Consider the following 17820-nt stretch of genomic DNA (forward strand, 5'->3'; position numbering starts at 1 on the left):
CTGATAGCATGAGAATGCTGATGTTTGGAATTGTGACTCAGTTTTGATAGAATCACTATGATTACAGTTCTGCTCAAAAAAATCCCCTAAAAATACGTATAAAATCTGAAATGGGACATGGAGAAGTGAAAAAAGTGCTTTGTTAAGAATAAGGATAAGTCATCATTCGTAACCTCTTTGTTGTTATGGGTTGGGTTTGTGTGTGCGTGTGTGTGTGTGTGTGTGAGAGAGAGAGAGAGAGAGAGAGAGAGAGAGAGAGAGAGAACTGCTTTATTAGGATCTAATTCGCATGGTACAAAACTCATCCTTTTAAAGTGTGCTGTTCGGGTCACTGCTGATGGGCGAGGGGGGAAAATAAAGCGTGCTGCTGGGTGGTTGTTAGTACATCCACAGAGCTGTGCAACCATCACCACAATCTGATTTTAGAACCTTTTCATTACCCCCAGATGGAAACCCCACACCCATTAGCAGTCACTCCCCATCCCTCTCTCTGCCCAGCAACCATGTCTTTCTGCCTCTATTCATTTTCCTACTCTGGACATTTCATATCAGTGGGGTCAAACAACATTATAAGGTTTTAACAAAGAAAAATGAAGATTGATCTCGGTACTGATGAGACAGGCCACACAGAGAAGCTTACATAAGGCAGGCAAACAACATGGGCAGCAGCAGAGGTCCGGACAAGGAATCAACCTCATCCCTGGTCCCCAAAGGCCACCTCTGCTGCTTGCTAACGGCAGAACCTGCCATGGGAGATTACCCCTCCCTGGGCTGCAGCTCCCTCACCTGAAAAAGTCATTAAGGGCCCTCTTGGCTCTGAAAGTCTATGATTTCAAGTGAAAGTACACTAAAAAAAAGGGCAGCAAATAGTCTTATCTAATCTCATTTGGCAAAACAAGCACCGAATGGGTGCATTTTCCATGGTGAAGGGCCACAGCCAGCAGCTGTGGTCATGCTCTGTGACCTGTACCTTCTGACAGAATCTGCTGGTGGGTCCGTCCTCTGCTGACTCAGCAAACTCCGTCCAAGGAAGCTTCTCTCTCGTACAGAAGGCAAAGGGCATAGCTGTGAAGAGGAGAAAGTCAGAATCACATCCAACACTCGTGACCTCGGAGGGGGCACTCCTCGACCCAGCAGCTGAGGGTCTCCGCAAGTTAACAAGGCTCCCGAGGGTCTCCAGCCTGGTTTCTGGGCCCTGTGTCCCCGAATGTGGGCGCAAGGCAGACCCTAACCTTCTAGGCTTCATAGCAAAACAAAGGGCTGGGCCAAATTTCTTTACTGCAGTCTTAAAAAACAATTGAATTTAGGGAAAAAACAACTCAGGGACTTGAATAGATATCTGCATAATCATTTCATAGAAGCACTATTCACAACAGCTGAAAGACGGAAGTAACCCAAGTGTCCACTGATGGATGAATGGATAAACCCAAATGTGGTATGTATCCATACAATGGAATGTTATTCAGCCTTAAAAAGCAGGAACTTCTGACACATGCTATAATATAGGTGAGGCTCGAAGACATTATGCTAAGTGATACATCAGTCATAAAAGGACAAATGCTATAGGATTCCACTTAGATGGGGGTACTTAGGATAGCCAGATTCATAGGGACAGAAATTAGAATGGTGGTTGCCAGGGGCTGGGTGGGGGAGGACAGAGTTTCAGTTTGGGAAGAGGAAAAAATTCTGGAGATGGATGATGGTGATGGTTACACAACAGTATGAATGTGCTTAATGCCACTGATCTGTGCAAAAATGACTAACTTGGTAAAGTTGATCTTACGTATATTTTACTCTGGATCCCAAACTGCTGGCTAATCTGTGGGTTGGTATAAGCAAGGCCAAGACTCCCTGGGGAAAGTGTCAGAGGGCCACTGAGGATGGCACTGGGGACCCTGGACACATCACCACAGAAATGTTCCTCCTCATGGGGATAGAGAGGCTTGTTCAGGAACAAGAAAAGCCACTCACTTAATGAACTCCCGTAAGAAGTCTGGGAACTGCTGGATGATGGACTGAATGTTCCCCAAGAATAAATGCATTATTCCCATGTTCTCTGGCTAGATGCCATCAGGGGGCTAATTAAATAAGAAATTTCATTAAATTCATAAACTGATTTTTGTTTGCTTTTTATTTTTCAAACAGCAGGTACCTACATATGTAGTAACAATTCACAGAACACTACATATACCGGGTTCAAAATGATGCTTGCCTTTGTGGGGGAGAGTGGGGGCTGCAATGGGGGTGGGTACCGGGATTTTTGGCTACGTGTGTTCCATCGCTCCCATACTCTTTAGTGTCGGCCAGTCTGATGGTGTGAGCTGGTATAGCACCATGACTAAATATGTATTTCCCTCACCTATGGGTGGAGCACCTTCCCACATGGTCACTGGCCTTTCTGGGTTCATCCTCTAGGCAGTCTTGTTCCTAACTCTCTGCCCGTTTCCTAACAGGCTGTTTGTCTTTTTCTTCTTGCTTTGGATGACTGAATTCTTTGGACCAACTCTGTATACTCCTTAGACCTTCCTCCTTCCAATAACCCCAGTCCATTTTCTTTCAGGGAGCTTAGCCTAATGGAAGTTTCCAGATGCTTGCTATGGTTCACGTCGCTCTGAACTGACTAACCTGAAGGGAGGGTATTCAGGAAGCAGCGTGATGCGCATGGCAAGTGCCTTATGTGGTCATGGCATGTGGCGGGTGGCCTGTCTGGGCTTACTAATTGTAGTCAACCTTTCCCAAACGTGGGCCATGGGCCCAGTAATAGGCAGCTGGTCCCCATATCCTTGTGAACTAGGGAAGACTCTCCTCATTTCACAGAGAAGAAAGAGAAAAGAAGCATCAGTCTTCCAATTCCTTTCAGTCGTAGGATTGCTGGTCCTAAGATATGGCCAGTGTGAAGAGGCTACCAATGGCACCACCACCACCTTGGCCACCCAGGCTCTGCCAGTAACAGCCCCAGGGGCCTTGGCCTCAGGCTCAAGACTCCCCAGGCCTGCCTTCAGGAAAGAGGGAGAGACTATTTTAAGGAAGCCAACGAAAAAGCTGTTAATGACAAAAAAGATCCTTAATGACCATTTATTCTCAGCTTTCAGCACATTAGGAGAGACTCAAATACCCCAAGAGAATAAAACCTACCTTTCTGACTTCATTTCAGGTTGCTAAGCTCTCCAAATTTCTCCATTTCCATTTTAATGGCTTCTTTTCCTGTTTACACAACCTCTGTAAACAAACTTTCCAAAGAGGAATGGGGAATGGAGGTTGGCGGGAGCCTGGCTGCAAAGTCCAACTCCACAGCTTTCAGATTAGAGGGGAAGAGGTTTCCTTATTTATTGAATCAACACTCTATGAGTCAGGCTCTAAATTTAGACCTGGGGGCGCCTGGGTGGCTCGGCTGGTTAAGCGTCTGCTTTCCGCTCGGGTCATGATCTCGGGGTCCTGGGATCGAGCCCTGCATCGGGCTCCCTGCTCTGCGGGGAGTCTGCTTCTCCCTCACCCTCTGCCTGCCGCTCTGCCTACTTGTGCTCTCTATCTCTCTGTCAAATAAATAAATAAAATCTTTAAAAATAAATAAATAAATAAATAAATTAGTTAATTAATTAATTAATTTAGACCTGGCCCTGCCCTCAGGAGCTGCCAGCCTAGATGGGGGGAAGTGAATTATAACCTCGTGTGGCTGCACGATTCCACAGAGGCTCAGTTGTATGCAGGGGAGTTCCCAGGGTCCCCCAAAGAAGGGCATGTCTGTGCTAGACCTTGATGGATGACTGGGAGTTTTCCAGATCCAAGAAAAGGAAGAAGTTGGTGAAACCATCCCGTAAACATACTGTCTGTCATGTAGCAGGGATTGTTCATTAAAGATAAAGCTGAGCCTGAGTGCCTCAGTCAGTCAGCCGTCTGGCTCCTGATTTCGGCTCAGGTCATGATCTCAGGGTCGTGGGATCTCACCCTATGTCAGGCTCCCTGCTCAGCGGGGAGTTTGCTTGAGATTCTCTCTCTTCCTCTCCCACCACCCTCTCCCCGCAACTTGCGCTTTCGTGCTCTGACAAAGAAATAATTTTTTTTTAAAGATAAAACAGGGGTGTGGGAATGGATAAACCGTGGTCTCTACGGTGGAATATTATGCAGTCATAAAAAGGAAAGGCATTCTGACACATGCCACAACATGGATGGACCTCGAAAACATTGTTCCAAAGTGAAATAAGCCAGTCACAAAAGGACAAATACTATATGATTCCACTTACATGAGGTCCCTAGAGTAATCAAATTCAGAGAGATAGAAAGTTGAACAGAGGCTATCAGAGGTGCAGGATGGAGGGGTATTATTAAATGAGTACAGAGTTTTTGTTGGAGATGTTGAAAAAGTTTTGGGTATAGATAGTGGTAACAGTTACACAACTTTGTGAATGCATTTAACGTCACTGAATTGTACACTGACCAATGGTTAAAGTGATGAATATTATGTTATCACAGTTAAATATTTTTAATGTTAAAAAAATAGGGGTGATAATTAGAATGGGAAAAATAAACTAACACCACGCGATGACCTCATGGAGTTTATGGTCTAATGGAAGAGGCAGACACATCACAAGTGTTGCCCAAATGAGTGAAAATATAAGTGACTGGGAACACAGAAAACGAGATGAACTTCTGGGTACAGATGGCAGACTGGATGCAAGCCTTTGCTCTTTTCTGTAACCACACCAAATGACACTAAAGGGATTTTTATGTAAAGGTACAAACCCATGAGGATGAAGCACTGAGAAAAGGACAAGAGCAACAGAACACGGGAGGCTGGAGAGCCAAGGGATGAGGGTAGATATTGTGATCGACCCAGAAAATTCAGGCTTCCAGCAGTAGAGGAAGCCATATACCGTTCTCCACCATACACCCTTGGAAAGTTGAGGAGTCAGAGGTACCATGGGGCTCTGAAGGTGGGGAAGCAGGGAGGGGTGACAAACAGAAATTGGTCAAAAGTCTGCTTAAGAAGCAGTCAGAAGCCCAGATCCCTCCTCCACTGCACAAGGCTGGCATGAGTCCCTCCCAGCCCAGCAGAAGGCTCGAGTCTCATTCTCTGGAGGTGCTTAAACAGAAGGCCTCTGGCCTTGGGGAAGCCAGGACAGATGAAGACGAGTAGAGTGTCAAAAACAGAAGGATTCAGCAAACATTGGCACACCCGACCCCTATCCTCCTTCTCTTCTTGGCAGGAGGTAAGAAGAATCTTCTCTGGGGACTCTGACCAGCCTGAAAAGAATGACCCAAAGACACTACTATGAAGGAATAGCTAACAAACAGCTAAACCAAGTCATCCTCTCATGAAACTCAGTGGGAAGGAGCTCTTCCCACAAACTCAGAGAGTTTGCAATCAGCTTTTTAACCCCCAATTCTTAAAATATAAGCAGCTGGGGAGAAAAGACCAATTTGGAGTAAGTAGGAAATGTGCAAGGAGAAAAAAAATGCTACCTAACATTCTCAGAGACAAGAGAAAAGTACTGTGATTATAAAATAAGAACAGGATGTCATAAAACAGGAACTTACAGACCAAAAGAACTCTTTGTAAATTCAAAATATGACCGCGGAAACAAAAGACTGAATGGCAAATCAAGATAAAATCTACCAGAAAACTGAGCAAAAAGACAAAGATGAAAAATAGGAGGAAATACTTAAGAAAATTAGGGATCTAGCCCAGGGTTCTAACATCCTAATAGTAGGAATATCAGAAAGAGAGGAAAGTAAAAAGAGGGGAGAAAATCACTAATGAACAGTAGATCTGAAGGACCCAGATTTCTAGCAGAGGAACCCAATGAGTTCCTGGAATAATGGATTAAAATAGATACACACACATTATGTACTGTCTCCCCACTCCCCACAAGAAGCACCCTAAGGGCAGAGGTGTCTCTCTTTTTGGCTTGCTGCTGTATCTCAAGGACCTATGGTGGCACCCAGCATATAGTAGAGGCTTAATAAATATTTGATGACTTAATGACAAAAATAAAATAGGTACGCACAATGGCATATCATTATGAAACTTCAAAGCATTAGAGAAAATTCTACAACCTTCTAGAGAAAAAGAAACTCATCAGTCAAAAGGGCTTTAGATGAGTCAACAACACTCAAAGCCAGGAGACAAGGGAGCAATGTGCTCAAACTTCCGAAGGAAAATTATTTCTAACCTAGAATTCAATACCCAACCAAACTATTGAGATCGTTGCAGGAGGAACATATTGTCAGATATGCAAGGCTCAAAAAGGTTACCTCCTATGCGTTCTTTCTCAGAAAACTACTCAACCAAAAAGAGGGAGAAAAGCAAGAAAGAGGGAGATGTGGGATACAAGAAACCCAAGAGCAAGCTAAAGGAACTCCCCAGCATGATGGTGACGGGAAATCCCAGGATGACAGCCGTGCAGCCAGCAGAGGGGGCAACTAATTCAGACTAGAGCAGTCAGAAGGCTCTGGGGACATACTCCTTTAAGGAGATGAAACCAGGTAGGGGGTACGGGGGAAATAGTTGATGGGGATTAAGAAGAGCACTTGTGATGAGCACCCGGTGATACACGGAACTGCTGAATCACTATATTGTACACCTGAAATGAGCATAACACTGTATGTTAACTAACGAATTAAAATGAAAACTTACAATTGAAGAAAAAGGAGATGGAACCAACAGACAGCTTTACGTGCCTAAACCTCCCAAGAGGATTTAGGAAGCTGGAAATAAGTTTGGGGTAGAATTTGGGGTAGGTGTACAGAAAACAAAGCAAATTCTGAGGAAAACAGAAAGTGATTCAGGAAAAGAAATCTAAGTCTACAAAATGGCTTGGCAGAGAATGGATGGAAGATAAGAAGGGTATGTGTGAACAGAGTGAGCAGAGGAGGCAAGGGACTAATGCTGTCTTCTTCCACAGTGGGAAGGTAACAGATGGTATGAAACTGAACAATCAGGAAGCAGCAACACAAAGGTAGATTCCCAGAGAACCAGCCAAGAGTAGAAAGTGGTTGCCTCTGGGGAGGAAGACAGCTAGTTTTTGGTAACAGACCTTGTAGACCATTTGACTCCCAACCACAAGCATGTAGAACTTTGATAAAAAGAAAATAAAGGTATATGGTATCAGGGGTAGGTTATAGGGACGTACCTTGAGATAGGGAGGTGGGCTCTGAGCTTCTATGTGAAGGCTGGACAGGGTCTAAAAGGCAAGGAGGGGGGAGGGGAGGGCAAGTGGGATGAAGGCCAGGCCAGAGGGAGCGGCTGCTGCAGTGGCCTGGGAGGAGGGAGAGGGTGTCGTAGGGGAGTGAAGGATCTGGAAGGTCAGGGCAGAGCCCAGCCGAGATGAGGCCGCAGAGGAGGCGGAAGGAACAGCCTAAGCAGTACAGAGTTGAGTTTTGTAAAGATCTTTCCTAGAAGGCATGAAGAGCCAGTTAGAAGGGGCCAAAGTGGAGAGTGCAGGGAGACCAGCTGGAAGCAAATACAGAAGGCAGGTTTAAGCTGGTGGCACCTTGGGCCAGGGCAGTGGTGAGAAGGTGGGTAGGAGCAACTTGAAGGGGTTCAGGACCGTTTGGGAGGAAGAACTGGCAGGACCAGACAACAGACTGCGGTGTGTGGAGGCCAGGATTCCTGGCTCTCTGGTGTCGTTGACAAAAGAATCTTTCTATACATGAGAGAAGAGGGGATTTTTTAAAAAGTCAAGTAGTCCTCTTGGTGACATGGAGATACTACACTATTATCTGAAGGCAGCAGAGGAAGCGCCCCAGGAGAGACTTACTCCATGCTTCCTGGAAACAGATGATGTTCACCCCGCACACAGCGGCCACCTCTACAATGGATTCTATGCGTCTGTGAAGGGCAGTGACCTGGCAATTCAAAAAGCAAGGATTAGAACCTATTCTCTCCTGTTGGTTGAGACTATTTTCCGAACTCATCCACAAGGACGAGGAACACGCCCCCACCTAGGCAGCGCCAAGAGGATGAGGAAGGTGGGGATATTCTGATATAGCCTACTCGCATCAAGCCCAAAAACTGCAGTAAAAGGTGGAGGTGCATGGGGTGCCCTGGGTGGCTCAGTCAGTTGAGCTTCTGACTCTCGGTTTTGGCTCTGGTCATGATTTCAGAGTTGTAGGATCCAGCCCCGCGTCAGGCTCCGCACTCAGTGGAGTCGGCCTGAGATTCTCTCCCTCTGCCCACTACCCCTCCCCCACAAGCTCTAAATAAACAAATAAATAAAAGGTGGAGGTGCAGAGGCTCTAGGGTCCCACACACTTTCAGAGCCTCAGTTTCTTCACCTGGAGAATAGGGAGAACCCCATCTGCCCCAAAGGGTTGCTCAGAGGAGCGTATAAGCTTATCTGCTATTTACTGCAAGAGGGGCCCACACCCAGTGCACACTTTGGCCATCCCCTGGGCTAACTGCTCCTTTTGCCTCAGGACAGAGTCCACTTTCTACCATTCTGTACTCAAGGCTTCCGGTATGACTTGTCCTGCCACTTCCATTTTCCTGTGTGTATCTTATCATTGAATGAATGGATCCCATTTTCCAGGTGTGTTCTCCTTCAGGAATGTACTTCCCCACTCCACCCAATCTTCCCTGGATGTGTTATTCCTGTCATGCGTCTCCCACAGAGGAGTGACTCTCCCAGCAAAAGGCTGAGCATCAAGAGGTGCCTCAGCACGCCCTGGTAGGTCCCTATGGTGGCGCTGTTGCCATTGTGCTGTTGTGTTCCCCACTGTCTGTCACTCCCATTACCCCACGCGCTCCTTAGGGGCAGGAGGAAAGTTGTCTTCATCTTCTTGGTGTCCTCAGCACAATGCCTGGCCCCCAGGAGATGTTTGGAACCGTCTGTTCAGAGAAAGACCTGAAGAACCAGGCTGAAAACCCGGAGAGCAACAACTCTTCACGATGCTGTCTCTCCCCTTCAAGACTGCACACCAAGGCTCCATGGGTGTTTGCTAGGTGCTGACAGTGTGCGGAGTGTGCTCCTAGGTGCCGTGGGGGTGAGAACAGTGTCCCTGCCCCTGACAATCTGGGATGGTTGAGGAAACATACTCACAGTCAATTAATCCAGAGACAAAAAGTGACCTGAGAACCAGAAATCTTTTAATCCAACAAAAGCAGGACCAAAGAGAAAGATGATGCAGAACCTGACCTGGAATCCAATTGACCTTTTCTCGATAATCCCTAGGAGTTCTGAGGCATGCTGTATTCCCAGGAAACCTCTGCAGAGAAAGCCTTAAAAGTTTGAGCAGCTGGAGGAATGCTGTGAAGAAGTGTAGACAACAAATCGCCTGTGTCCGTGACAACATATTTCTTTAGGGACATACAAGAATGCTGTCACATTTATATTAACTGTAAGGTCATAAGGAAATGCGTATCATATTCCCACCACCCTGAGGCACCATCAGCTGACAGACATCTGGGTTTGGTGAGTCCCCACCCTCAGGATCACGGACGGACAGACAGGTCCTGACCGGCGTGTGCTAGCAGGTACCCTTCTGGCAAAAGACTGAGAGGCAGAGTTCCAGAGAGAGCTTGAGCCAGACAAAGGGCACCCTCCCCACTGAGAAATGGAACTTCAGATCAATCGCAGGAGAGGACGTAGAGGGGAAGGTGGGAAAACACTGAGGAGCGAGAAGGCAAGGAGCCAGACAAGAAAGAAGAGCCAGAGATGGGGGCTACAGGGAAGGGGGTTGGCCAGGGCAGAAGCATCTAGATGACCACTCATGGTGCCTATGGATCTGCAGTGAGTGGCCACCTGGGGACTGGGGACGTGTTCAAAACACAGAGCGGGCCAACTGCTCCGTGTATGTATTTATGGTCAAAAGAGGCTGCACCTGTTTTGCCACAGGGGCATCTGCAGGCAGGGGAGTTCTGTTCTGAACAAGTCCCACACGCACGGTCCGAGGAGGTCTCAGCTGCTCCTCTGCGGCCTCAAAGGCATACCCCTGCAGCTCAAAGTCCCCTTCGGAGGCGGCTTCAAAAGCCCTGCTGGGCAGATCAAGCTTCCTAAATGGGCAGGAAAGATGGGAAACGATTTGCATGAGGTCTGCTGAGTTGAAAATTCCCCTCCAAACCCCCGGTAGTCAGCCGTCAGGTAGAGAGGAGGCAGGGGCATCTGGCAAGGAGGCACACAGAGCAACCCAGTGCCAGGGCCCACTCATGGGAAGCTGGAGCGGGGGCTGGGAGGAGGGGGGGCCCTGCCTGGTGGAGAATGGACACTACACTGAGTATGGGCTTCACCAGGGAGGTGCCAGGGTCAGGCCTGGCAAAGCCCGGGAGCAGGGAGGGGGGCTGTAGGGTGACTGGTCAAGAGGCTGATGTTTTAGAGCTGCTGACCTCAGGGTGGAGATTAAAGTCTCAGCGGTCAGCACAGAAGAGAGGCAATGGATTTCCAAAAATGTCTGTGGACTAGAATCAGAGGGCTCTGCTGAGAGCAACTGCTGAGGACAGGGCTTAGGAGACGGCTGGCTGGAGGAGCTGGGACTGATAGCATGAGGGGGGGTCCCGTGACCATTCGCCGCTAAAGGTTACAGGTCTCCGGTGAGCCCCATCCCCCTGTCCTGCTGCCGCTCCCACCAGGGGCAGTCCTATGCCCGGTGCTGGGGGGCGGCGCCTGGTGGGACCCAGGCGTCCAGACCAAAGGTGCAGGCGCTCATCCTGGTTTGTGGTTTATTAACAAAGGCAAATGGATTAATTATAACACCTTCCACCTAAGTGACCACCGGCCAAACGGCAAACGCCCCCTGACACTGGTTGGATGCCGCGCACTGAGGCGAAACCAGCAGGTGCACGGGACATGGCCTCTGGCCAGGAAGGCCTTACCATCTAGGGGCGAGATGGTTACGAAATACTCAGAGAACACATCAAAAAATAACCTGACAGCCATTATCTAATAATAATATTTCTCTCCTACTTTAAATCACTTTCTTAAAGACATTTCTTTCAAAATCACAGCCCTGTCAGCCCAAGCCCCCTGTCGCCGCCCCCTGCCAGGCAGTTTCCATGTGACGGCCCTGACAGCTCCAAGGTGGGTTCCACCCCTGACAATCAGCTTGCTTTTCAACTAGTCAGGGTTCTGTTCACTTTAGCAGGTTAGAAATAGCAGCATTGCCCACACCGCACCTCCCCTTGCCGTGACTGCCTCAGACACAGTCCTCCTGCCCTCAAGCAGAGGGCTCCCCTGCCACAGCCCTCAGCCCCACGACAAGTCACCATGGAGGACAGGAGAAAAAGGAGAAGGGCTCTGTGTGTCTGTTTCCCCTCAGGCCCTCGGGCAGGGCAGCAGGACCGTCCTTTGGGAGACCTCTTGGCAGGCCTGTCCTCCATCTGGGTCTCATCCCAGGAAGAGAGCAGATGGAAGAGATCTGGTCTCACCTTTGCAAGCCCACCTGTAGCCGTCACCTGGATGACAAGATGCCCCTCAGCCTCTGGCCGTCTTTCCTCATCCGATGCCCACAGCTGTTGGCTCTCCCCATCTTTCCATCACCATGAGCCCCGTTACTCTGTGATGATGTGCAGGCTCCCTGCCTTGTCACTATGTTGCGTGCTGCCTCCATCCCTCCTACACCCAGTTCCCTGCAGACACTCATTCTCCTAGGCTTGAGATGGCACAGGCCAGGCATAGGGATGTGGTGGGATATAGACTGGCTATGGCCCAGCAGGGGGGTTGAGGCAGAGACCAGTAGATGAACCACAACCTCAGAAGGGCTCCATGCTGCCGGAAACCCTCCCTTGGTCCCTATAGTCGGCCTTCTGCCCTTCAGCCCCTTATCCTGATATTAAGGCCCCACATGGCTTCACCTCTAATGTCAAGGAGGAGAGCCCATCATTTCCTGCTCTGGCTCCAACATACCCTCCTGGTCCCGCCTCCCCCTCCAGGGTCAAGGCAGACCTCGTCTGAGGGAGCCCAGCTCCTGCCTCCTCTGCAACCTCTAGCTTTTAGAACTTCCTCTTTCCTCTCTAATAGCTCTTTACCATCAGCGTTTTAAATAATTAAACTAGAGCTTTGCTACAAAAGAAACACATGCTCGTTGGGAGAAAAAAAATCAAACAGTGGAAAGGATATCAAATGAAACCTGAGTTCCCCTCTCCATCCCGCCCCGCAGCTCCGGTACGGAATCTCGGAGACAACCCCTCTTAATAATGTTGTAGGTATTTTTCCAACATTTTCCTATAAGTGTGTAAACTACACTGGTGTCCTTCTGTATATTCTGCTCCTCCACCTGCCTTTCTTACTTAACAATATGTATAAATTGGACATTTCTCCCTGTCTCCTACAGACCTACCACATCCACCGTTAAAAGCTATTTGAGGGGCACCTGGGTGGCTCAGTTGGTTAAGCTCCTGACTTCAACTCCGGTCATGATCTCGGGACCCTGGGACTGAGCCCCACCTCAGGCTCCGCACTCAGTGGGAAGTAGCTTCTCCCTCTCCCTCTGCCCCTCCCCCTGCTCATGCACTCTCTCTCTCAAAAAAAAAAAAAAAAAAAGCAAGCTATTTGAATCTTTCCCATTAAAAAAATAAATAACAGAGAAAAAAGGAAACACTCTCCACAGGTTCCTCTTGTTACCTCACTTGCTCTCCTCACCTCCCCTTCAGAGGGAGCTTCCCCAAAGCCTTCACCTCCCACACCTTCCTTAGCCCCCTATTCCCTGGGGCCCACTCCCCCACTCTGAATTGCCACCAGCCTTCTGGTTGGCTTTAGCAATGGGAGAGACTCACACTCCTGTCTTCATCCTTCTAGACCTCCCTATACCATTTGACACTCTGTCCCTCTCCCGCTTGGTGTCCTTGATACTTGCCCTAGGGCCCCTGATCCCTACTTCCTCACCTCTGGCGTACCATGCAAAGTCTCCACTTCCTCTGATTTTTTTTTTTAACAGCAGGTTCTCCTGAATCCCTCCTTGGGCCTGTCCCACTCTGTACACACTCTTCCGCCTGCAATGAGGACAGTCCCAAGCCCAGCCTCCCCCAGTGAGGACCACCTCTGCACAATTCCTGTAGTGGGTTGAACTGAAGCTCCCCAAAAGATGCATCCACATCCTAATACCCAGAACCTGTGAACGAGACCTTATTTGGAAAAAGGACATTTGCAGATGTAATTAAAGATCTCAAGATAAGATCATCCCGGATTATCCAGGCAAGCCCTAAATCTAGTGACCAGTATTCTATAAGAGATTCCCAGGGGAGAGTCAGGGGAAGAGAAGGCCATGTAAAGACAGAGGCAGAGATTGGGGTGATGCTGCCACATGCTAAGGGATGCCAGAAGCCACCAGAAACTAGAGAAGGCAAGGAAGGATTCTCCCCCAGAGCCTCTGGAGAAGTGTGGCCCTGCTGACACCCTGATTTTGTACGTCTGGTCTTCAGGACTGTGAGAATAAATTGCTTTTGGTTTAAGCCACCAGTGTGTGGTAATTTGTTCCAGCAGCCCTAGGAAACTGAACAGCATCCTCAATTCAACTCATCAGACTTCCCCAAAGCTGCTCCTCATTAGATGAATGAACCAGCCACCTGATCTGCCTCCTCTGCTGTGTTGGCTATCCGCACCGCTTGCTGACCTCCCAAGACCTCTGGAACCCTTCCTCTTCTTGGCTCCCAGGCACTCTGTTACTTTAGGCCTCCTCATCTTTCACCTGCTCTTCTCAAATTCTTTAAAAGACTCCCACCACCATTAGGACAGGTTCCGCTCCCTTAGCATGGTGTACAGAGTCCCTGGGCCTACCGTGCCTACTTTTGCCTCCTCCCCAAAGCATTCTACACATGCAGTCCCTGAATGAGCATGCTCCCTGGTGTCTGGGCCTTGACCCGGAGTACCTGAGCCCTTCCTGTCTCCAAACCAACTTCTCCATCTCCTTCACCTCCACCTCTGTTCATGTACACTCTCTCCAGGTCTCCTTGCATCCTTCTCTCACCATGCATGGCGACCATCAAAAGGCGGAAAGCCCCTCCAGCGGGGGAAGCATGTACTCCTAGTGCCCAGGACAAAAATAAACATGCACTAAATGTTTGTTGAATGAATAAATGCTTCTTGGTTCTGGCTGTCTTAAAATTGAGAGTCCATGCTCTTTGAGGATTTCATCTGCCTGGCCTAGGCAAAAGCCCATTTAGCTCATTCACTTGACATACACTTACTAAGCATCGTCTTTGTGCTGGGCACAGCAATTAATCGGGAGAGAAGGTGGTCTTGTGTGGAATGCAGTCAGGAGTCCTGAGGGAGGGGCTGAGGACTCGGGCTCCACCAGGCCTTCAGAGAGGCTCCACCAGGCCTTCACTCCTTATAGCTTCACGTCAGGCTATAAGCAGTGAGCAGGGGTTTAAGTGGGAGAAGGTTTTTAAATGACTAATGATTTTCCATCTTCAGTTCACAATCCTGTGCATAGCCAAATCCCATCCAATTGCAAGGACTGAGCACGTACAAAGGATAATACCCTAGAGGTAAAGCCTGAAAGGCTTCAGTGCAGAGTGGAAGAGAACCTTTCATGAATAGTTACTATAAGCCAAGCTCTTCAATGAGGCCCAGTTATCACTGGCTAATGGATGTTGGCTCTCATTTTACCACCCATTATAATTCCTCCCCACTCTGGAGAGATCCAAATGCTCACATGAGGTCCCTCTTGCAAGGTAGTCCTTATCCCAGTCTCTAGAATGTGCCTCAGCCAGTCACTTACATGAGAAACACTTCTCTTTTCCTAAGGCTCTTATGCTTTACCTCTCTCTGACACCACAGACTCTCCCCATTTCTGTTCCCAGAAGAATATGCCCACCTCATCCTTAAAAACAAAACAAAACAAAACAAACCTATTCCCATCCTGAGACCCTTGCTTTAAGACACCTTCAACACCTTCAACTCTAAGAGGCTTCCCTCTTGACAGGTATGGTGGAAAGTAGTAGGTCAGCATGATTTCACTGGAGGGACCTTGAAGGTCATCTGGTTCTGGGTATCCCTCTTGGGGTATGAAGAGCCCTTTTCAGCAGAGTTCTGTACCACTCCTACCCCCAAAGGCAGTTGTTCTACCTTTACCATCCACTAGCTCTGTTCACTAGTGGATGGTGAAGTTCACTTTATGTTCTCTTAGATCTGAGATCTGGCCTCCCTGCAGTAACTCCCACCGCAGCCAGCGCGGCTGGGAACCACTGACCCAATCAACACCCTTGAGTTTCAGGTTTATCAGTTTCCTGCCTCAAGGTCACTGCCATGAGGTCAGGAAGTGCACAGTCTGACTTGGGGGTGGGGAGCCCGCCAATGGGCAAGGAAGTGGAAAGAAGATTAAGTCAGGAGCTGCATGGGGTCAGAGTTTGGATTTCATTCTAAGAGCCATGGGAATCCTTCAGAGTTTTTTATTTTTTTTTAAAAGATTCCATCCATTATTGAGAGAGAGAGAGCATGCACACACAAGGGCGGGAGGAGGATCCAAGGGAAGGAGAGAAGCAGGCTCCCCGCTGAGCAGGAAGCCCAACCAGGGGCTGGATCCCAGGACCCCAGGATCATGACCTGAGCCAAAGGCAGACGCTTAACGGACTGAGCCACCCAGGTGCCCCTCCTTCACAGAGTTTTAGGCAAAGGAGCAACAAGATAATGATTTACATCTTTGGGTTGCTTGGAGAAAAGTGGATTGAAGAGAACCAAGAGTGGAAGTGTCTTCCAGCTTTGTATACCCAGTGTCCAGCAGTGCACTAGCCTCAGAAAGTCCTAGTGATGCACACGACTCGCTGCGAGTGGAAAAACAGTTGCACTTAACCAACTCCTGGGCCTTGCCACGGGAAAAGGTTCCTACTCCAACCAGATTCAGCCAGCCTCTACCTCCAGGATCTGCCAGAGGCCCAGTCACTGCAGGAAGTAAGGGCTGGGCCTGGACAGTCAGGTGACTTGCTAGGGGCTCTGGCTGGAGGCACTGACCCAGACAGACCCCCAGAGCATGGGCCTGCCTCTGGGGAGGAAGCTGGTCACTGGAAGTAGGTAAAGAGAGCTGGGTGGCCTTTTCCCCTTCCGAGTTCTGAGCCAGAAAGGGAGAACTGGCTTGTAAAGGTCACTCGGGGGCTGGAGAACCCCTGAGGCCCAGAGCCGTCACATCTAGATCTCCGAAGGCCTCTGCTCACCAACTCCGATCTTCATCGCCCCCTCGGAACCCTTCAGATCCTGAAGCACTCTCCCTGGTTCCCCAGACCCACCCCCCAAGATCTCCCCACCCGAGCCTCTGGGCCCCAGACCTGGTTTCCTTGCCATAGAGAATGCGTTTCACCTCCCTCAAGTCTGCGGGTGGCAGATGCTTCTCCAAACATTGCTCCAGCGACTCCCATTCAGGCCCCGCCATGGCCGGAGTCTGCAAGCGCGGAAGAGGGGCTGATGTCCAGGCTAATACCGCCTACCCTTTGCCCCCAGAAAGAGGAGAAGGAGGAGCCAACAACCAGGTCCGTGCACGCGCTCTCCACTCTACCCGCGCACCTTCGGCCCCTGGAAGGCTCACGTGAGGCACGCCCCCTCCTCGCGCCTTCCAGGGCTTCGCGGGGGGGACCGCCCCTTGCCCTTCGCGCCTCCTTCCGCACGCGCCAGGACACGCCCCTTTCCACGGGCGGGAGCGCCCTGAGCCCTCGCGCCTCGGCCGCACGCCCGGAGCTGCTGCTGCTGCACCCTACTTGCGGCCTTTGGAGGCTCTCGCGCCAGTCCCCAGAAGCGTTCTGTTACCCTCTCACTCTCCCTCGCCCTCCGGTTCCTGGCCGGAGGTGTCGGGCGGGACCGAGAACCCGGAGAGGCGGTGAGGGAGCCCTGGGCGCGGCCTCCGGGGGGCAGCGGCGCGGTGTGAGGTAAACGCCTGGCCCGCTCGGTCGCACCCTCGTGGGGCCGGTTCCCGCCGCAGCCAGTGGGCAGGGCTTCTCCCCGCCCCGACCTCGGTCTCCGGTCGGCGGAACCGGGGCTGCCGGGCGGGGCCGGCCCACCGCACGGGACTGCGGAGGAAGGTACGGGACGGGTTTCAGTGTCCCAAGGGCAGTAACTGCACCACCGTTTTCCAGTGCCCCGTATTTGTGAGAACTTACGGCTCCCCCCGGCCCACCCCGCCACCCACCCCCGCCGGGGCCAGGCTGGGAGGCCCCGGCCGCACGCGCCCACTCGGGGCTTCGGGGTTCGAGCCTGGCCAGCGCTTCACTTGAGCGAAGGGTCAAGTGATCCCATGCGCTTTCGTGGAGTGAATACCGCAAAATGCTGGGTCCCCAGGCAGGGAGCTCACCCTCCGGGCCCTTGGGCCCCCTCTCAGCTCTGCCGTCTGCAGTGGATGTGCCCGCATGGGCACTTTGCTGGGAGGGGGGCGCTTTAGACTCAATGAGTTGATGGGGGTGAGGGCCCTCTCGCAGTTCCCGCCGAACCAGAGAGTGCTACCCCCTCAGGAGCCAAAGATCTACTTTTAAGCCCAACTGAGAATTAGAACAGAGCAGCTTAACTCTGGTGAAGAAACCAGTCGGCCCAAATCCCGGTTCAGCAACTTGCAAACCTTGTGACTCCAGGAAAGTTACTCAGACACTCTGACCTTCTGTTGCTCTATCTGTAAAGTAGGAGTACAACTACCTTGCAGGGTTGTTTAAAAGTAAGATAAGATAGGGTTGCCTCCGTGGCTTAGTTGATTGAGCATCCGACCCTTAGCGCAGTTCAGGTCTTGATCTTAGGGTCGTCAGTTCAAGCCCGGCGTTGGGCTCCCCGCTGAGCGTGGAGCCTACTTAAAAAATAAAAAAAATAAGATAAGATAAGCACAAAAGGATCTAAAAGCAGGTGCTGTAGACCAAATGCTTTAGGTATTTTATATAAGTCAATAACTCACAAGTTTTGGCCATTGTTTTGCTAAACG

At 50.1% G+C, this 17820-nt stretch overlaps 1 protein-coding gene across 1 annotated transcript in view; it reads right to left on the reverse strand.

The window, feature by feature from the left end:
* UPB1 (beta-ureidopropionase 1) overlaps positions 1–16342 on the reverse strand; it is a 30401-nt gene extending 14059 nt beyond the window's left edge. Inside the window, exons 1-4 of the mRNA XM_025857260.2 lie at positions 16193–16342; positions 9820–9991; positions 7758–7845; positions 971–1065 (exon numbers count right to left, since the gene is read on the reverse strand). Of these exons, the coding sequence (XP_025713045.1) occupies positions 971–1065; positions 7758–7845; positions 9820–9991; positions 16193–16296 (459 nt within the window). The 5' untranslated portion in view covers positions 16297–16342. The remainder of the gene's footprint in view (positions 1–970; positions 1066–7757; positions 7846–9819; positions 9992–16192) is intronic.
* Positions 16343–17820: the final 1478 nt, after the last annotated feature.

This window comes from Callorhinus ursinus, unplaced genomic scaffold, assembly GCF_003265705.2.
Source record: "Callorhinus ursinus isolate GAN/ISIS: 27379988/994484 unplaced genomic scaffold, GSC_fseal_2.0 scaffold117, whole genome shotgun sequence".
NCBI lineage: Eukaryota > Metazoa > Chordata > Mammalia > Carnivora > Otariidae > Callorhinus > Callorhinus ursinus.